This window comes from Tyto alba, unplaced genomic scaffold (genome assembly GCF_018691265.1).
Source record: "Tyto alba isolate M040663 unplaced genomic scaffold, T.alba_DEE_v4.0 Super-Scaffold_2, whole genome shotgun sequence".
NCBI lineage: Eukaryota > Metazoa > Chordata > Aves > Strigiformes > Tytonidae > Tyto > Tyto alba.
In genome coordinates, this window is record NW_024881282.1 from 3,471,022 (window position 1) to 3,489,426 (window position 18,405).

The 18,405-nt window shown below is 46.2% G+C and overlaps 1 protein-coding gene across 3 annotated transcripts in view; it reads right to left on the minus strand.

Annotated features, from left to right (window-relative positions):
- WNT11 (Wnt family member 11) overlaps nt 1–7,510 on the minus strand; it is a 31,331-nt gene extending 23,821 nt beyond the window's left edge. For 2 of the 3 annotated variants that reach the window (XM_042793366.1, XM_042793365.1), the window contains exons 1-2: nt 7,365–7,450; nt 4,095–4,335 (exon numbers count right to left, since the gene is read on the minus strand). In XM_042793366.1, coding sequence (XP_042649300.1) covers nt 4,095–4,177 — 83 coding nt within the window. In that variant the 5' untranslated portion in view covers nt 4,178–4,335; nt 7,365–7,450. Of the gene's footprint in view, nt 1–4,094; nt 4,336–7,364 lie in introns of all 3 variants that reach the window. The other variant, XM_032991150.2, reaches the window with a different exon arrangement.
- Between the last annotated feature and the right edge of the window lie 10,895 nt (nt 7,511–18,405).

Here is an 18,405-nt window from a genome sequence, read left to right on the forward strand (position 1 = left end):
CCGCCATCCCCGTCCTGCAGTCCTTTCATGGCAGCTCATCTAGCAGCCCCCTTGCCAGGCAGACGGTCTCCTTGCAGGCGCCCGTGCCCCGATGTCCCAGCTCCCCCCCCACCCCCTGTCTGAAGGAGAGAGGCAGGCAGTGCTGGGAAGCACAAAATCTTTCCATTTTCTCCCCTGCTTTCTGCTGGCTGCAGAAAGGCTGCGGTGTCGCTCGAGGCTGGTGAGTTGGGGGACACCCTGGGTTCACCAAAATGCATGGCTAAGCCACCTTTTGCTCCTGGCGGGCTGTGATTTAACCATGGGAACGGTGCAGCAAAGCTGAGCTCCTAGATGGGAAAGGTACTCAGCTAGGGATGGCTCCAGAGGGCATGGAGCATGTCCAGGCCGCCACAACAGGGACTTCCTAAAGTGACCATGTTCCACCTAAAAATGATGGGATCCCTAATGCCACCACTTGCTGTCATGGGCTGATCATGCAAGTCATGCAAAAAAAAAACCAAACAAACAAACAAAAAAACATACTTGCTGTATTTGGCTTCTCTATAACTGCTCTTACATTCAAGGTGACACTCAGAGGGACAGTTCATCCCGTGTCTTGGCACCTGGGCAGAGGAGATGCCAACCCCCGGGGACGCAGAAGTGCCTTGAAAGCCTGGACATCCCAACATCTGCAGACCTCTGTGGTGAGCACATCTGGCCACAGCTCCCTCTAGTGCTCATCTATTTTTCAGTTCTACTCAAACAAGTTGCTCCAGCAACCTGCTTGGTCAAACCCAAACCAAACTAGGAAAGCTAAAAGGGGTGCAAAAGGCGATGGGTAAGGCGATAGAGTTCCTACATTCATTGGCCCTGGGACATCTGCCATTGAAAGCGATAGCTGCCTCACCTCCCCAGCTGCTGTGATGCAAAACAAGCTCTGAGAACCATAGAGCGATGTAACAAGCCCCTGCTCAAAGGATGGGAAAGGATTTGCAAAAAACAGCATGAAAAAATATGACTCAGGGGCTCAGATGAATTGAATGGAAAGCTGCTTTTCCACGACAGCCCTGATCCTGCAAAGATCTGTCTATACCCTGACTTTGCACCCAAGCAACTCCCTGGAGCTCAGAAGGAAGAGGCCAAAATATGAAGTTTCTCCAGCAGCAAGAGCAGCTTTATGAGATGCTGACCATCCACACACCACGCTGGATGCTCAGCAGTACACGTTTCTGTGGCAGGGAAGGGCACAGTGCCGATTTACAACAGCTGGGGATCTGGACCACAGAACTCATAAAAATCAGCCAAATAAAATAAAACAAACAGCTCCTTTGTACCTTCTCCCCGCTTTTAATAATTTACAGGAGATATTTGTGCTACAGGGAAGTCCTAAATGGCTGAAAAGTATGTTTTTCTTCTCCCCCTCCCCCTGCAATTACATCATGTGCAGAATCAAAATTGAATTTCCTATCACCTTTCACATCGGTTTCTCCCTCTTCCCCAGGCTGGCAAAACCCACCTCCTTATCTTCCCCCTCCCCTCCCAAATCCTCTTTGAAGCTCGCCTCTGGCACTGTGCCTACAACAACGGCGCAGCAGGCAGACCGCCGAGACAAGCCCACAACCAAAAACGTCTCGTAGCACTTTCCTCCCTCTTCGTCCTGTCTTTCTCCCCCCCTCTCCTCTCCGTTCACAAGTACGAGACAGAAGGGGCAGGATTTGGTTCTACAGCACCCAGCATGTAAGCCTGGGGCTGGGATTTCAGCTCCGAGGCATTATTCAGTATTTGGTAACATCGATCTCTGATCACCAAGAGTTTACCCCCCGCGACTTCCAAGGATGGTCCCCTAGCCCCAAGGGTGGCAGCACCACTGCAGCAGGGAAAAAAAGAGTGATGGGGAAGGTGGGAATATTGGCCCATGTTTCCATAGAAAAACAAGGGTGGGGAAGGGAGGAGAAACAGCAAATGAAAACAAAACAAAAAACAGCAACAACAACAACAAAAAAAACCCACAAAATTTTGTGAAATCCCAGCTGGCAGCATCCCAGTTGTGAAGTACCATGGGACCGGGAGGGCAGGTCTCTGCCAGGTTTTAAACAGGTGTGAGGGGAGCCCAGGCAGCACATCTGGATGCAGTTCATGCTTCAAATGCCACTTTAATCCCAGCTTTCATCTTCCCTACTCGCTTTTCGATAGGGGGGATATGTCTGCTGGGAAGGGGAGGAGTGGCATCTTTCCTCCAACTGCTTTTCCCCCCACCCCATCCCCAAAATCAACTCTTGCAGCTTAACCACTTACCAGCCAAAAGGCTGCTTTTGCCAACAAAGCTATTCAGGATTTTGCCCTGCCTTCCAGACTTTTTTCATGTCTATAGCTTGTCACCGCACTATCAGGTTCCCTCTGAAGCTCATCTCACCCCTGCCCTTTGGAGAAACTGAGGCCCCTCACTCAGGATTTAGCACCTTGCTTAAGCAGGACCCTAATGCCAAACATATAAGTGAGCCCCTCCACTCAGCTATGAGTCTGTATGTAAGTGCCATTCTGAATCAGGGTGACAAATTAGCTTTATTTCTGTGACGCATAGAAATAAAATTGGGAAATGAGTCCAGGCTCTTCCAGCCCATGGGCATAAATGCCCTGCAGGGAGGAGATGCTCACCCCATACAAGGTGCTGGGTATATGCAGAACTGGGAGCCTAAACACTCGAGGAAGCTGGTAGAAATAAATAGCTGGGCTAAGTAATTTAGCTGTGGTGGCTGCTACAAGGTATAAAGCCAAGATGGTGAAGAGCAAATCAGATCCTGACTCTCCTCTATTTCCATGGTGGTTCTTAGAGTATGGGGTTGTCAAATGGATCTCCTGAAATGGGTGGCTGTTCCTCCTGCCTGACCATGTGCATTTAAACACCCTATGGAGGGGTTCATCCCGCTTCTCTTTAGGAATATAAAGAGTAGATGTGTGGTCTCAATCAGTTCCGTGAAGTCCATGGCCTCTCCAAGGACATCTCTTGATATTTGGGTTAGATGTCTTTCTTTGGAGAGGGTGAATCCCCCTCTGGAAAAATCCTCTCTCCCATGACTGCATGCAGGGCAGTGAAAACATTGGCTCCAACAAGACATCTAACTAAGATATCCAAATTTAAGAGAGCCGTTATGAAAGGTGACAGGGGGAGAGACTCAAGTGACAACGCTTGGGACAGTGGAATGTGAATTAAATATAGCACAGAAGGAGGAACAAAAAAGGAACATCTTGTCTCAATTTCCCCACCTAACCCCAAGATCCTCACCTGGGTGCACTACACCCTATGCAGACTCTTCTTGGCATGGCATTTTATTGTGCCTTTTCTTTTACAGAAGATGCTCATTTGAGGCTAGCCTGCATCCCCTGATTTATTTTGTGCACAGCTTCAAACCAAGAAAAGAGATCACTCATGAAGGACATGAAACCAGATGGGTGTTGGAGAAGCTTGTTTGTTTATTTTGCAGCAAGCAACTAATTGATCGCTTGCTTAAGCAAATAAATGAGATAGTGATGTTTTCACTTTGTTTGCAGTTACATTACCTCCGAGGAAACTCAATCCAGACTTGACCACACTCCCTGGTATTTCTTCACTCTCCTCCCCCCACCCCCCACCTCATTTTTAACACCCTTCATGAAATCCAAAGGTTAAAAGGTCCACCAAAAAAACATGTTATCTGTTAAGCATCCCCTGTGAGTTGGAGATTGGAGGCATTATCTTAGCTGCTGTCCCTACAGCTCTCAGCTCCTACTCAGCATAACCAGCAGTCCCGGAGGGAGAATTTCCCAGCATGGCAGGAGCTAACGCTAGAAACTTCATTAAGTGGCTCATGTGAGCGTTCAAGTGTGTGCCTTTCCTTTATCAATGAAGAGAAGAAAAAGAGAGCCTAAATCATGCATATTTTGGAAAGAAGATGGAGACATATTGTTAGCACAAGCCCCTAGTACACACACTTGAAATCAATGAATGCCTGGAGAATGCAGCACTTGCTGCTCTTTAAACGGCTTCACAGTGTGCCTCAAATAGTTGCAAAAACAGGTAAGAGACCAGAAATACCTACAAAGACTTTAAAAATGCAGAGAGATAGCCAGGTACTTACATCCATTTTATCCCATAGCAAAGCCCCGTCTGCAGAATCAAAGACAGAAAACCAGCTAAGAAAAATCGAGGACTCGGCTTCATTTTCTCCACCGTTCCCCACTTGCCGAAGGAAATCAGCTTCTCCAAAGGAAAAAAAAAAAAAAAAAAAAAAAAAAAAAAAAAAAAAGGAGCTTTCCTAATTTTCTGCACAACGTATTTCCCTTCAGTTTGGGTGTTGCTCCTCCTTGAAGATGAACAACCTGAAAGGAGAGAAAGAGCACAAGCTATGGTTAACTCTGAAGTTTAGCAAGTTGTCACGAGAGAGAGATCTATTATCCAAATTGCAAAGGAGTGGTTTACGAATCACGAAAAAGTTTGGATTATCCCCTCTCAGTCCCCTCCCTCACCAAGCCTTGATACAACCTTTCGAGTCAACAGACAGACAAACCGTATGGCTTGAATTACACCCTGAATTATGGTCTGATTGTGTGTTTCCATTTAACCCTGCACATGGCAAGACTTCATTTGCTGCTTCACTTTTTTTTTTTTTCCTCCCCTTTCCAAAAGGTTTGTGTAACTGCTCAGGAAGAAGGAGAAAAAGAAAAAAGATAAATCTTTAGACAAGCCCAAATCTTCAGCTATTCACCTCTCCCTTTCTTTTCTCCAGATTTTTTTTTTTCCCCTCTTTTTCTGTAGAGAAGGCAAATTATAAAAACTGCATTTCCTGACTTCACGCAGGTGCCCATGCCCTGCAGATGTTTCAATCTGATCTGTTACAACAAATGTGTTTTGCTCTTTCCCTTCTGCTTTCCTTCTCACCTCATTAACTCTGCCTCTCACTTCTTCCAAGTCCTTGGGCACCTGGAGCTCACGGAAAGGGCTGCAACTTTGTAAACATAAAATCACATTTCTGTCTCTGGGGAGCAGCCAGGAGGAGACAAAAGCTCTCAAGGATCTCCCCCCCCATCTTTCTGTTGTTGTTTTTCCCTTTGTCTGCCCAAACAAATAAACAAACCAGGTGCAGGACTTAAACTCTTAGAGGGGTCCTCTCTGGCTCCAGGGCACAGCTTGCTTATTTTAGCTGTCGCATTAATAGCAGTAAATGGGTTTCCCTTCAGTTATTCACTTCAGACACTGCTCTGGGCTGCTCTTTGTGGTCTTTGCGGTGGTTTCCCACCCCGCGAGAAAGCCAATAATAAAATAAACAGAAAAACCTGCCCACCACATTGTAAGGCTGTGAAGGGCTCCGTGTTTCTGGAGTCTCGCAGCCCATCACAAGCTTGGGCTGAGCATGCATCCCCCCACCCTGCCCCCTCAAAGGGGTTTAGGATGGGACTGGGATCAGCTGGGACAGTCAGCATCACTTCGGGGAAGCCCTTACCCTGGGAAAAGCACATCCCACCTGACCCCTAGCTCTGGATTTGTTCCAGCTGCAGCTTTCTGCCTCGATACCCCCATTTGGGAAGCAATTGGGTCAGGAAGGAATATTTCTGGGTGCTTTCTTTGCCATCTGCAGCATATTTTTCCATTCAGGCTGCTTTTTGGCTATCCCAGCCCCTGGTGTGAAGGGTTACTAGAGAAGTGCTGTTATTATAAAGGATTTTAATAACCTCTAGGGGCGAGTTCCCAGCTCCCTTGAAGTCCGAGACAGAACTCCGACTGACTACAAGGGAGGCAGAATTTCATCGCCACGGGTTGTTTTTCTTTAATGCCCACTCAGATTTGGGTTTGATGTGTCCCTTGAAGGCAGTGCCCCCACGAGCATCCAGGCGTACTTCTTGTTTCAAGGTATTTCTGTATCTTTTCATCTTTGGAAGCTCTTTGCTTCCCCCACGCTCTCCACAAGTACGCTGGAAACCTTCAACCCTTAATCCTGCCTATGCCTTTTAGTGTCCATTTAGATATTTCAGACCCCTTATCTCCCTCCCGTTAACTGCTGAGCAACACAAGAGTCGGGTGTAAAATGTCTCAGATGGTCTAAAACCCTCTCGCTAACCCTGACCAGCCAACATCATCCCCTGTTTTGCCCCCTGCCTTGAAAAAGTCACAGTTTAGTTTTCCCCTCCTGCTTCCAGGGAGGAGGAGAAATGATCTAACACCCCCCCCCCCCCCCCATCCTCACCTCAAGAGCTGCAAGCCTGGCCTGAAATCACACCCCTGTTATTTGGGGAGGTAATAACGCTTTTTTCCACTCAGTCCAGCACAGGTTACGTTTGCAAGAGGAATTTGCAAGGGGAGGGGAAGGAGAGAGACTCTTCGGGGCAGACGTGATATTTACAGCTCTGGAGAGATCTGGGTCACTGATCAAACCAGCAGCAAGTGGCCTGAGGACTCCTAAAAACCAGAGTCATTTTTAACTCAAAGCTCCCTTTTCTCTTCACCCCATGGCTGTTCAGAGCCAGCCCTGTTCTTGCACGCAGAAAACACTCCCATCCAACTCCTCCAAGAGTCCGGGAACAGGAATAGGCAATACGAATGATATATAAACGTCTGAGCATCCATCTCACATTTTTCCCAATTTTCCCACCCAGGAAGGCAAGACATCCACCCACCTGACCCCACTGCCAGCCTGCAGCTCTCTCCGGGAGCACAGCCACCCGCTTGAGAGGCAGTGCATCCCCGAATGACCTGCAGTGAGGATGAGGAGCAGGAACAGGGAATGGGGAGGGGGGGAGCTGTTTGAACCCCCCCAGTTCTCCCCCTCTCCATGCAGACTGCCCTCTCCCCTGCACCTCTCCGGTCCCTCCTCTCCTCTGCATCTCCCTTCTCCACTGCAACCCCTGGGTGTCCCTGTTACCCTGCAGCCTCCCGGGCTCCTCTCTCCATTGCAGCCCCCTGCATCTCCCCTCTCTCTTGCAGCCCCGAGTCTCCCCTCTCCCTTGCAGCCCCCAAATCTTAGGTATCCCCATACCCCTCCCCACTTCCCTCCTCTCCATTTTAGCTCCCAGGTCTCCCCTATCACTTCAGCCCCCCCGGGCTCTCCAGTCTCCCTTGCACCTTTTGGGTCTCCCCCGCAGCGCATCTCTCAGGTCTCTCTACACCCTCTGGGTCTCCTTCTCCCTTGCAGCCCTTGAGTCTCCCCTCTCTCCTGCACCCCACCAGCTCTCAGGTCCCCCCGCACCCTCTCCTCTCTTCAGCAACCACCAAACCTCTTCCGTCCCTGCATCCCCCCCTCTGGGGTCTCCCCTCTTTCCCTGCATCACTCCCCCCGTGTCTCCCCGCTCTCTTGCAGCCTCCCTATAGCCCCCCCCCAAAAAAAAAAATCCCCTGCTCTTGGCCACCCCCGCACCTTTAGCGTTTCGGGAGGACTCTCGCCGGGGCTCTGTCTGTCCCCCACCCCTTGCAGCTCCCGCTCCCCGCGCTTACCTCTGCGCGGGCGCGGAAGGGCCGGGGTTGCTCTGGCGGGGCGGCCCGCGGAGCCGCCTTATATGCGGCCCCCTCGGCTTTGATATGCGGCGTGATGTCAGGCCCGGATTAGCATAACAAAGGGCTCCGCGAAGAACGCTCCGCGCCCCGCGGATCCCCCCGCGGGCAGGGCCGGGGCTCCGCGGGGTGTTGGGGGGGGGGTGTGGGGGTGCCAGGCCTCGGGCCCCCGGCTCCCCTCCCGCGATATCAAGGACCTGGCTGGATTGGGTGCTGCAACTAAGGGCGTTATTCTAATGAGCAGTTAATAATTAGCAACAAAAATAGCGAGTTCGGAGTTTCACCGGAAACTTTATAATATTACCTGTCCCGAGGGCGATTAGCGCTCGCTGGGCTGAGCGACCGGCTCCCCAATTAAAGGACAAAGATACTTTTCATGCCCGGGGCTGTCAGGTGGATTTTCTTCTCCTGCGGGGCTAAGAAATCCCTGCCCGGTGCTGCTGGCGCGGGCTGCAGGCGCACGGCCGGCCCTGCTGTCAGCCTCCGGGTTTCACAACTTCTTTTTCTTTGATCTGATTTTAGTCAGTGGAAAGTTCAGGTGTTGAGATCTGAGTGGTGCTTTCATGCCAGTGTTGGGAACGGAGGTTCGGTGGTTGCCTGCTGGAAGAAGAAAAAGAGGAAGAGATGGGAAAGAGAAATAAAAAGGGGGAAAAAAAAAAAAAAAAAAAAAAAAAAAAGAGGAAAAAAGAAAAATTAAAAGAGGAAAAAGAAAAGGAGAAAGGAGAGAAAAAGCAGAAGAAAATAGAAAAAGGAAAAGAAAAAAGGAAAAGGAGAAAAGAAAAAATAAAACAGAAAAGAAAGAAAATGGGAAAGAAAGAGAAAAAGAGAGAAAAAATAAAAATAAAAAGAAAAATATAAAGAAAGAGGGAAAATAAAATGAGAAAATAGAAAAAGAAGAAAAGAAAAAGAAAATTTAAAAATTAAAAAGAAAAAGGAAAAAAAAAAGTTAAGAAAGAAGCCCTTAAGAAAGAAAAACACAACTGGCTTCAGCTCAAGCCTCATGAGTCTGAATTTAAGGCACCTGTCTCAGCTATGGACTGTGAACAAATGGGTGCTGGTTGCAAAAGTACCGGTGTCATTGTGATCACTCTGTTTAATCATTGGTTTCAGGTGAAATTCTTCTTAGAGAATAAATGCTTTAGTCTCAGGATCAAGATATTCAGAATACATTTCCTAAAGGTCTATTTTCAGAACAGCTATTTATATAGGACAATATTTTTATGTATGTGTCCCTGTGCAGTAAAGATTGCATTCATATACACAGGTCGCTAATGGGCTTTCCTATGTGAACTGCAAAAAACCCTGGATACACAATCCCAAATTCCCAAAGCCGCTATATTATTTTCTTAAGACCCAGTTTTGCCAGCAGCGTTGCACAGTATGTCCATTTTTCTTTGTGTGACAGTTGCCCGTAAGTGCTCAAACTGCTCGAGACTCCCATTTCCCCAGTCCCTGTCCCACCCCCACTGCCCCTCATGTACCTACAAGGAGGAGGTTTTGTCAGGTTTCTCCAAGGAGGACTTATTTACACAGGGAAATTGTCTGGAATATCTATTGCAGTCTGCCTTGCTGTGCAAATGCCCTGATTTCTGTATGAATAGCTTTTTTCCAAATTACCTTAATTTTTAAAGGGCTGTTGGGAAAATGCAGTTGTTATTAATCAATATGAGCAGAAGTAGTAAGTAGCAGTAATGATAATACTGGTGATTTTGCATTAGGCACCTGCGGTGCTTGGAGCTGTGCAAACACCACACAGCAAGGCGACTCCTACCACCAGACCTTCACGGTCTAAATATCAGCGACGAGAGTTGAATGGCCAAAGATGATGGTGTGGAGAGGAATATAGAATGGAGATGGTCACAATCTGCACGGTTGTCTTGTGCCCTAACAGCTTGTTGAGGTTTCTTTAGGTAGGACAACATGCTGGGGAATCACTAAAAAGCATGGCACTGGGAGCACAAGTATCTACTCTTTGCAGTGTTTATGAGAGCCGCTTGCCCATGGTGTTTGTCAGGACAGAAGGACAGAGAAGACAGAAATCAAAAGGTGGGATAAAGAGTAAGAAACTAGAAGGCTAGTGAAAAAGGACGTATACATAAAGGATATAGGATAAATACACTCTGGATTAACGATATGCATATAGGGACTTACTCAGGAAGAGCTTTAGGAACTTTAAACCACTCCAAGCATTTAATCTGAGGCAATTTCACACATAGACAAGCCTCCAGGCCCTGATGTGCCAAAATATTTCAGCACATGTTTAAATTCTCTTAATTGCTATGTGACCCATTGGGCTCTAAGTGCTCTGCTGAATCGGGGACGTCCGTTGGTGAAGTGTGGCAGGTCTTTCACTCCTGCTCCTCACGCACACGTTGAGGTGTGCGTCTGTTTGCAAAGCACGGATGTTTTTTGGGCACTTGGAAGTGGGGAGCTGTCTCAGTGTGCACATGGAGTTTTATTTCATGGGACCTGAGTGCTGAATCAGGGGCCTAAATTTCAAAGTTCAGCAATCATTAGCTTTCCTACTGCTTCTGTGGGTCTAAGCTATTGCCATTTTCATCAGCAGAAGACAACTTGATTCACCATGTTCCACATGGTTTTCATAAATGAGAAATGGCCACACCAGTGTGGCAGTAAATAAACCAGAACTAGGACCTTCTAAAAGCATGTAAGCTCCATGAGAAGCAAGCATTTGTTGAGAAAACAACTCTCTTTGGCATTGCAGCCTGCAAAGGTACAGTCTTTACATAGGGTATGGATGTATCCATCCATTATCAGAAGTGGAGGCAGTTGGACGGTATTTTCTGGATTGTATTTCCTAATTGACCTAATTATTCGACTTAAAGAAATGTTTGGAAAATCACCTTCTTGTTAATCTTTAGAAATACTTTTGGGGTGATATAAAGAAATTTTTCAACATGTCAGAAAGTTACCGGGTTGGAAAATAAGTCTTTGTCGTCATCTGTTGCAGCAGGTGTGGTAACCTCCAAAACTTTAAATCCTCCCCAAATCTGCCAGCAAGTCCTTGTAGGATTTACCAGGAGTGCCTACAAAGTTGAGACATCAGTCTTCAAACGGAACTCCGAAGCAAGAGGCAGTGAGTCCTGCAACCCCTGGCAAAGGTCCTAATGCTGCTGCAGACCTCACCAGGCTTGTGCTACGCAAACCATAACACTGCTGTTGAGAGAGGGATAATGCTCAGGTGCTGAGGAACTCAACTGGATGTCAACCAACCACGTAGGTGCAAAAAAAGGACATATTCTGTTACTAATGCCCCAGGCCCACCCATGCTGCCTTCAGTAGCGTCATTTATCATTTATCTTAATGCATGTGTCTCCCCACTCTCTCTTCTTCTTCCATCTCCCCCTCAAGAGGAGAAGACCCTCCATGGGTGACTCAGGATAACATTAAACATATGCAGTACCAGGACCTGAGTATAAACTTTCCTGGAGCAGGGGGCCATGCTCCTTTATTTAAAAAAAAAATTCTCTAAATCACTGTGCCAAGCCATGGCACTCTACAAATATTTATTAATATGACATAGTTATGTATACTGTGGGGTGTGCTATTATGGTTTTATCAGTGAGTTTCAAGATGCTGTGTGTTATGAATGAGCTATGAAAGCCATCACACCCACAGAAGGGTTAGGATAGCACTTCACCCAGCACTAGTGTGTGTTTTGCATGTGACGGTCAAAGGAGTCATTTATAAATGTTCTGTTTCTAGCCTTTTTTTTTTTTTTTTTTTTGTCTTTAGGTGGGTCCAGTGGCTGGAAGGTGCCAGGATATGTAACAGCGTGCCCTGGAACAGGATGCCATTCCTCAATTTTAAACAAGTATTCTGGCCATCTTCAGTCACAGGATCCAGCTATAAATAACTTCAGGCTAGTGGCCATTTACTGGCCCAATGCACAAGTGGCATGTAAAACTGAGCTCCATTACCCAAAACGAGGTGACCATATCCATACTCTGCACTGGGAAACATCTCTCTTAAATCCCCAATCCCCCAAGCCCTGCCCAGACTTTGGTGAGTGTTTTTTTGGTGAGCAGTGCCAATTAATAATAAATTGTAAGTCACTGACCAGGTATGTGCCCTTCACCCTGTGTAGTTTAAGAAGATAGAAGTTTTTCACTGGATCTCTAAGTTTCAATTTCAAGCATTGATAGGGACTTTCTTTACCACGGCTCCTCCGCCTACTAAAAAAAACCCCCAAATTATTATCTTGAGTTTTGAATATTCACCCATGTGCTTTTTCTTCTGAGAGGAAGAACGAACAAGGTCCATTTGATGCTAAAATCGTCTGCAAAACAATGAAGAGCAGGAGCATATATAAAAGTAAGGACTCAGTAACTGAGGTTCCTCCAAATTAAATCAAGAACAGGGCGCATACTTAAGGAGTGTTTTCTCTAGACTGTCTCATAGCAAACACTGATTCTCCTGAGGAGTAAACACATTGGTACAAGACTTGATATGACCCTTGATATGGAGAAATGCTGCCTCTCTGGGAAGAGGAAGACAGCTTCAGATACATGGAGATTTTTTAACTTGTGGTTGCTGTGAATCCAGCCAGGCAGTTAAAAGAAAAATACACCTTGGCAGGGACTGAGGTGCAGAGGAGCAATGCGTGAGCATCTCTCGCACCCCACAGCCACACCACCACGTGCATGGAGGGGATGCAGCTCTGGTTATGCCTCGGTGGTGCGTGGCAGCTGTAAGACAAATAACAGAAATGAGGGTATTTTTCCCCCAGGAAGGTGCAGCTGAAAGGAGACAAAAGCTCTGTGGTTCTCCTTGTAGTGCCCAAACCGTGGCGATAGAGGCCAGATCTTAGAAGGCATATGCAAACTCCCTTGTACGTACAGCACAGACAGGTTTGAAAGGGGATGAAGCCACTGTTTGTCCTTTCTCTGGCAGGTAAGGGCATCCCTGTAAAGCAGCAAGATAGCAGCAGCCTGAGATTTCTCCCCCACCAGACATCTTGCAGAAGATTATAACATTTTCCAGGATAAAATACAAGCCTGAAGGCTAACAGCTCAGCTTTATTCTGCCTCTTTTCTCTCCCTACCCTGTCCTTAAATAACAGAGATTTATGTGTGCTAACATCCTGCTTACCTGCCTGTAAAGGGGCAGGATTCAGACCTGTAGCCACAGCACATTTTCCCTAAATTTCAGCAGTATTTGTCTCCCCCCACCTTGTCGTTAATATCATCACTCATCACCTATGCTGTCGGAGTGCCCAGTCTGCGCCAGTCCAAATCACAGCAGTAGCCAACACTTGTCCCACTGCACCAGCCCAGCTCCCATCACCAGCCAGAAGAAAATCAAAGCAGAGCTTCTCGACTCTTGTACCATTTGGCTGGAGACCATGTGAGCCCGACCTTCCAGCCCAGGGACTGAGCAGAACATGCTTCTCCTCCAGACCAAAGGTCCCACCCCTACCCCAGTACAGCCTTTTAAAGGCCTCTGTCCTAATAAAAACCAGCTGTCAGCAACTCTCTCCAAAGCTGAATGATCCCTTCAGGGTGGGGTAGAGATTTCTCTTCCCTATAAAGAAATCCAGTAACCCCTCCTTTGCTGCGGTGCTGGAGCTGGAGACCTCCTCACAGCGGGGTTTAGCAGTGGGTGCATAATTAATAACAGTGATTTACAAGAGTAGAGAGATGGAGAGCAACTGGAAAGGATAAAATGCCTGAATAGCCTTTTTGGAATAAGAGGAATAATGTAAAATGTTCAGGGGAGTGTCTGCCATTATGGTCCCAGCTTTGCAAATGCTGGCTGAGAATAAAAACACCTCATCTGTGAGCAAGACATTTTTTAGACATCCCTACTTCTGCCCAATTTTAATCTAGTCCCTGATCCCAACATTCATTCTGACTCTGTGATGGGAAGCACGGACCCAGAGAGAGCTGTGCCAGGTTTTACTCTGACTTGGGACCATCTCAGTCAAGGCAGAGTTAGGACCAGGTTATCCAAAGGGCTTTTGGAGAGGTTTTCAGACAAGAATGACTTTCAGAAGTGAAGTTTTTGCAGGTCTCAAGGCAGTCCTCCCTGCTACCACACCTCCTAGGTAGATATTCCAATGCTGTTTGTATGACCATCCTTCAAAATAGGACTTCTGTTGCCTAAGTGGGAGCTGAGCACCCCTGCAAACCCAGCTGTGTCCAAAGGGTCTGAACATTTCTGAAGATCCAGATATGACTTGCTCTGCTGAAGGGACACATCTTCAGACAAGGCAAAACAAAGTAAAACCGAGATGGGTCACAAGTCACCTTGGTTAGCTGCAAACCATGGCCTTGAGTAGAGAACGTACAACACCCAGACTGGGGAATAATTCCAAAGCCACCCACAGTGTCCCATCTTAGCCAAGTATTTCTATTTGCAACTGTGAGAAAAAGCAGTTTTTTGATGGAGATTGGGGATGGAAAGGAGGTTAATGGCGTAATCACCTTACAACTTGACAAGAGCTGGCAAGGTACCAGACAAGGTACCATGCTTTGAAACTCAGTCTGGAACCATTCGGAAAGGAAAACCTCTTCCAGGTACGCTCTTCTCTATGTAATTATAAACCATAGATCACACCAGGCTTTTATATTTTTACCTAAAAACTTCCTTGCATTTCACAGGAGTAATTTCATACATCCATCTCATTCACCCTTTCCCTGGCTTGGAGACATGAATTTGAAGCTCCTCTAGACAGCTCAGGTGGGGTCTGATTTTCAAGCATTCACACCCCATTTATTCCCCTCTAATACACGGATCTTCTCTCAACTCTGGGTGCTAGTTTCTCTTAAAAACCTGCCTGGCTGCGTCATAGCTATGGGCACCCAGAATTGCTCATCTGCTTGCTCTGCTGGGAGCCCAGCTTCCAAAAACCTGGTCTCTGATTCTGTTCGGCACCCTTTAAGACATCCTTGAGACATTCTTAAGACATACAGCTGGAGTTATCTTCCCTTCCAGTTGGCTTTATTAAAGAAGGTTGTCAAGGGGGTGCTACAAAAACCCTTCATCCTTTCCCAGAAAGACTCAGGCTTGGTTGTTTTGTTCTTATCTAAAACTGCCAAGAAAACACTGGAGATTAATCCTTTTTGTTGACAGCAGGGATTTTTTTTCCCCAGAGTGATTTCTCTCTGATCCTGACGTGATTTATATCTGATTCCACCTTGACAATTCAGTTAGGCTTTCTGTTTACCTACGAACACCTGATTATGGCTTTGGTTCCTTTTCCATGATGGAGTATGTCCGTCATTAAAACTTTGTGAAATAGGTGCTGAGCAAGGTATAGGACTTTTGAGGTTGTAGTATGGATTCAGGGTCTGAAGTTACTTGAATTTTATTCCAGAGTCATGCCAGGAGTTAATTATAGGATGGCATAAAAACACAGGCAAACATTTGTTCCTTTTACCTCCTCATAACATTGCTGTACTATCGCTTGGACACTGTTCTGTTCTTGGAAAACACAGACTGTTATGTATCGCTTATTCATTTAATGGCATGGAATCTACAGAACAAATATTCGCAAAGTTATTTTAATTGAGGAAATCTGCAGGGTAAATATTCACAAAGCTCATTCCCTCCTCAGCAAAATACAAGGCAGTTTTAAAACCTATTTTAAATTTTAAATCTATCTGCTCAAAAAGTCAAAGCCTTGGCAGGGTGATTACAGAGAGTTCATTAAGGTGAGGTAATGGAGAAGAGAAATAGGGTCCTGTCTGAGCTACCTTACCTGAGCACATCTCTGCAGCCCACCAGTGCTGATGTGCATGAAAGAGGCAGGCAAAATACCAGCAGAGCTTTCCCATGTTGAGCTACGTGTGGAGCAGCCACAGAAGTCTCAAGACAGCATGAAAAATCCCCTCCTTTGATCCCATCTCCATGCCTGGTCCCCACCAAGCCCCGTGAAATAGGTCTAAGGAGGATTCTGGATGCCTCTGGAAGATGTGCCTGGCGGAGGGTGGCCATGCTGGCATGACCTAGCTGGGATTATAGTGCTGCTTTATTAGCTCACAGAGGTTTGGGAGCCTGTGTCCTAAAGGGGATATCCCACCCCACCTGCCTAACATGCCATTTTCCCTGGAATTGAGGGTTGTTATCCTAAATTCAGTAAGAAATAGTGCGACCAAACTGCAAGGAGTCTCCAAATCTGGCCTTTAGACTGGGCTGTAGGGCCATAGTACACCAGCTTGGTAGACCCCCCTTCAACAACCCATGAGGTCCACCAAGCCACTGCCAGTTTAGCTGCCGGAGGCATGTGGTAGTGTGGTGGTGGCACTGAGGGTCGGCGTCAGCATGTTGTCTTTGAAATATTTGGGATGACGGATGTTGGAGAGAAATGGATGGGTTAATTTAGGGCTTCCCCTGCTCCCCACTTGTCTGTGTGCAGGTTTACTGCTTTTGTCTCCTTTCCCATCCTTCTCCTGGGGACAGTGGACTGTCACGGGTACAAAATCCCTCTTATTATGTGCACACAACTTGCCTGGCACAAAGCAAGCCAGGGCTTCCAAATATCACCGCTCCAATATAAATAACATAATTTATTTTTAAACATGGATACAAAGGCATCAGGCCTCCCTGAATTATCCTGATCTGTAAGATTGGCAACCTCCTAATCCTGCAGAGCCATGGATTCCACGTCTGGGTGTGCTTGTGCTTTATCAGTCATGGTTGGGAAGGGCCACGCTGCCTTTAAACCAAACAAGTCTGGATGCTGTCCCAAAGGATGCACTTGTGCTCACACAGAGGTTGGGGGCATGATGGTGTAACCATTTTGGGTAGATTTCCCATCCGTCTCCATGCTGGAGGTCTAACCGAATGCTTTCTTCTTGTCTTTCAGCTTCTGAATCCAGTCCTCAGTTGACTCAGTGGAAAAGCTCTTTTAATATCAACAGGACATGATCAGATGTGAAAAGACACAGCCTCAGTAAACTATAATAATTCATATTCACTGAGGAGCTGATCCTCCTTCTTGCTGCTCCTTTTATCCCTCCCACAGCTGTGATAACAGTAAGACTTCATGCTATGAGAATAACCCAGAAATTGCTACTTCCATGTGAAAACACAACAGCTTCAATTACTGACTCATCCTAATACTCTGTGGGACAACTCCTATATTTTTCTACTGTTTTAACGTTTCGTGTTGCCCCTTTCTTTTGGTCTTCCTCTCTTCAGCACACAAAAAAAAAGCACACAACTGTTGTTCAGGAGTTGTTTTGTTTCCTTGCTTTTGTGGTGGTTTGGGGTTTGTTTTTTTTTTTTTTTTTTGAACTGGAGAAGGTGAAATATAGGGGCAAGGGTAAGGAGCATACCAGAACACATTAAGGCAGACACCGGAACAGCAAGCCAGCAGTTATCCAAGTACATGTGTCAGAAAGCATCTCTGAATAAACAATAATGATAAAACAATAATCATAATAATAATAAAAGCAGCAGAAAGCTCTCTCCCATCCAACCAGGCCAAAAAAATAAAGGTTTGGCAAGGAGCAATCTGAGAAAGTGTCTAAAGAGCTAGAACTATCATACAGAAGAGCCAAAAATGTGTTTGGCCACAAACAGCGCGTGATGCATTGCAAAATGTTTCATGAGGAGATATTTAGAGGGTGGGATGGTTGGCATGGAGAGGAAAAGGGGGGGAGGCATCGCTGCTGGAGGAATATCTTTAACCTTCGAACAACAGCCACTAAAATATCCCAAATGCTCTGCCTCCCCAGAGGTGCCAAGGGTTGAAAGTTTTGTGCAGTATGGCTTTCGCAGGATAATGTAATGTCATTTAAAATTACTTTTTAACTGCCCCTTTCATAGTGATAAGGAAAAGCCCAAAGACAGGGCCTGATGCAGGGATGTCAGTAGGCTTTCGATTAATGGGTTTTGGATTGGACTCATGGTGTAAGAGACAGTGTTCCAATCTAGCCATAAATAAAGTGGCTTCCATTAACGTTTATATTTGCTTTAATTTATTTAACCAAGAAAGTCAGCAGAGGCCCATAGGTCTCGATATTAAGAATGAGCTGGCCAAGACAGCAGCAGATAAAGCTTGCACCAGCGTAAATCAAAGCTTCCATAAGTCATACGCAAGAAACAATGGGTGAGTAAGGCAATAAAATGTGACCATTGTTTCTTTATTGTATCATTCTCGGCTTTCACTTTCTGCTGGAGCCAAACATCATTTCTGCTCCGTCTTTTTAAGAGGTCCTGGAGAGGATGGACCAAACTCATTGAAAACTCAGGATCTAGAGCAAGAGTTCAGAAGCTGGGATTTGCAGGCAGCTCACAAATGCTTTGCCTCCCTTTATGGCCAGATAATAATAAAAATGAGATCCAGAAGCTTTATTACATTTTTTTCTACTTAAATGTTGGAAAAGGCTACACCTCCACCTTGTTAGACCCACAGTATGAAAAATTGCTGCAATACAGCATTGTTTTGCCCAATATAAGTTGAATTTACTCACATATAGACAGCCGTCTGCCCTGGAAATGGAAACATTTAATTTTCCCTGACTTGGGGATGTAAAGAGCTGGCATGAACCCCATGGGGGGGCCAGTTCAGCATCTCACTTCCCTCGACATGGGGCCGTGGAGACACCCTGGATGTCACCAGGGGGGAAATTTAATCCTTTAAAGTTCATCTTGGCAAGTAGCACTTTTCCCATCCAATCATGGCACCCACCTCCTCAGACCTTTTCGGGGTACCAAGTACACTTTAGAAGTTTTTTTTTTTTCCTTTTATAATACCCCACAGGACAGTCCCAGTTTACGACTGTATTACAGTGATGCTGTTCCTGCTACTACAATCATTGCTCTGTCATGATTTCCATTATAAACTTTGGACTGGATTTTTTTTTTTTTCTTTTTCTGGGGTCTATAATTTGATCGTAAAAACTCATGCTGGCCTGAAACTCAGCTGCCAGGTCTTG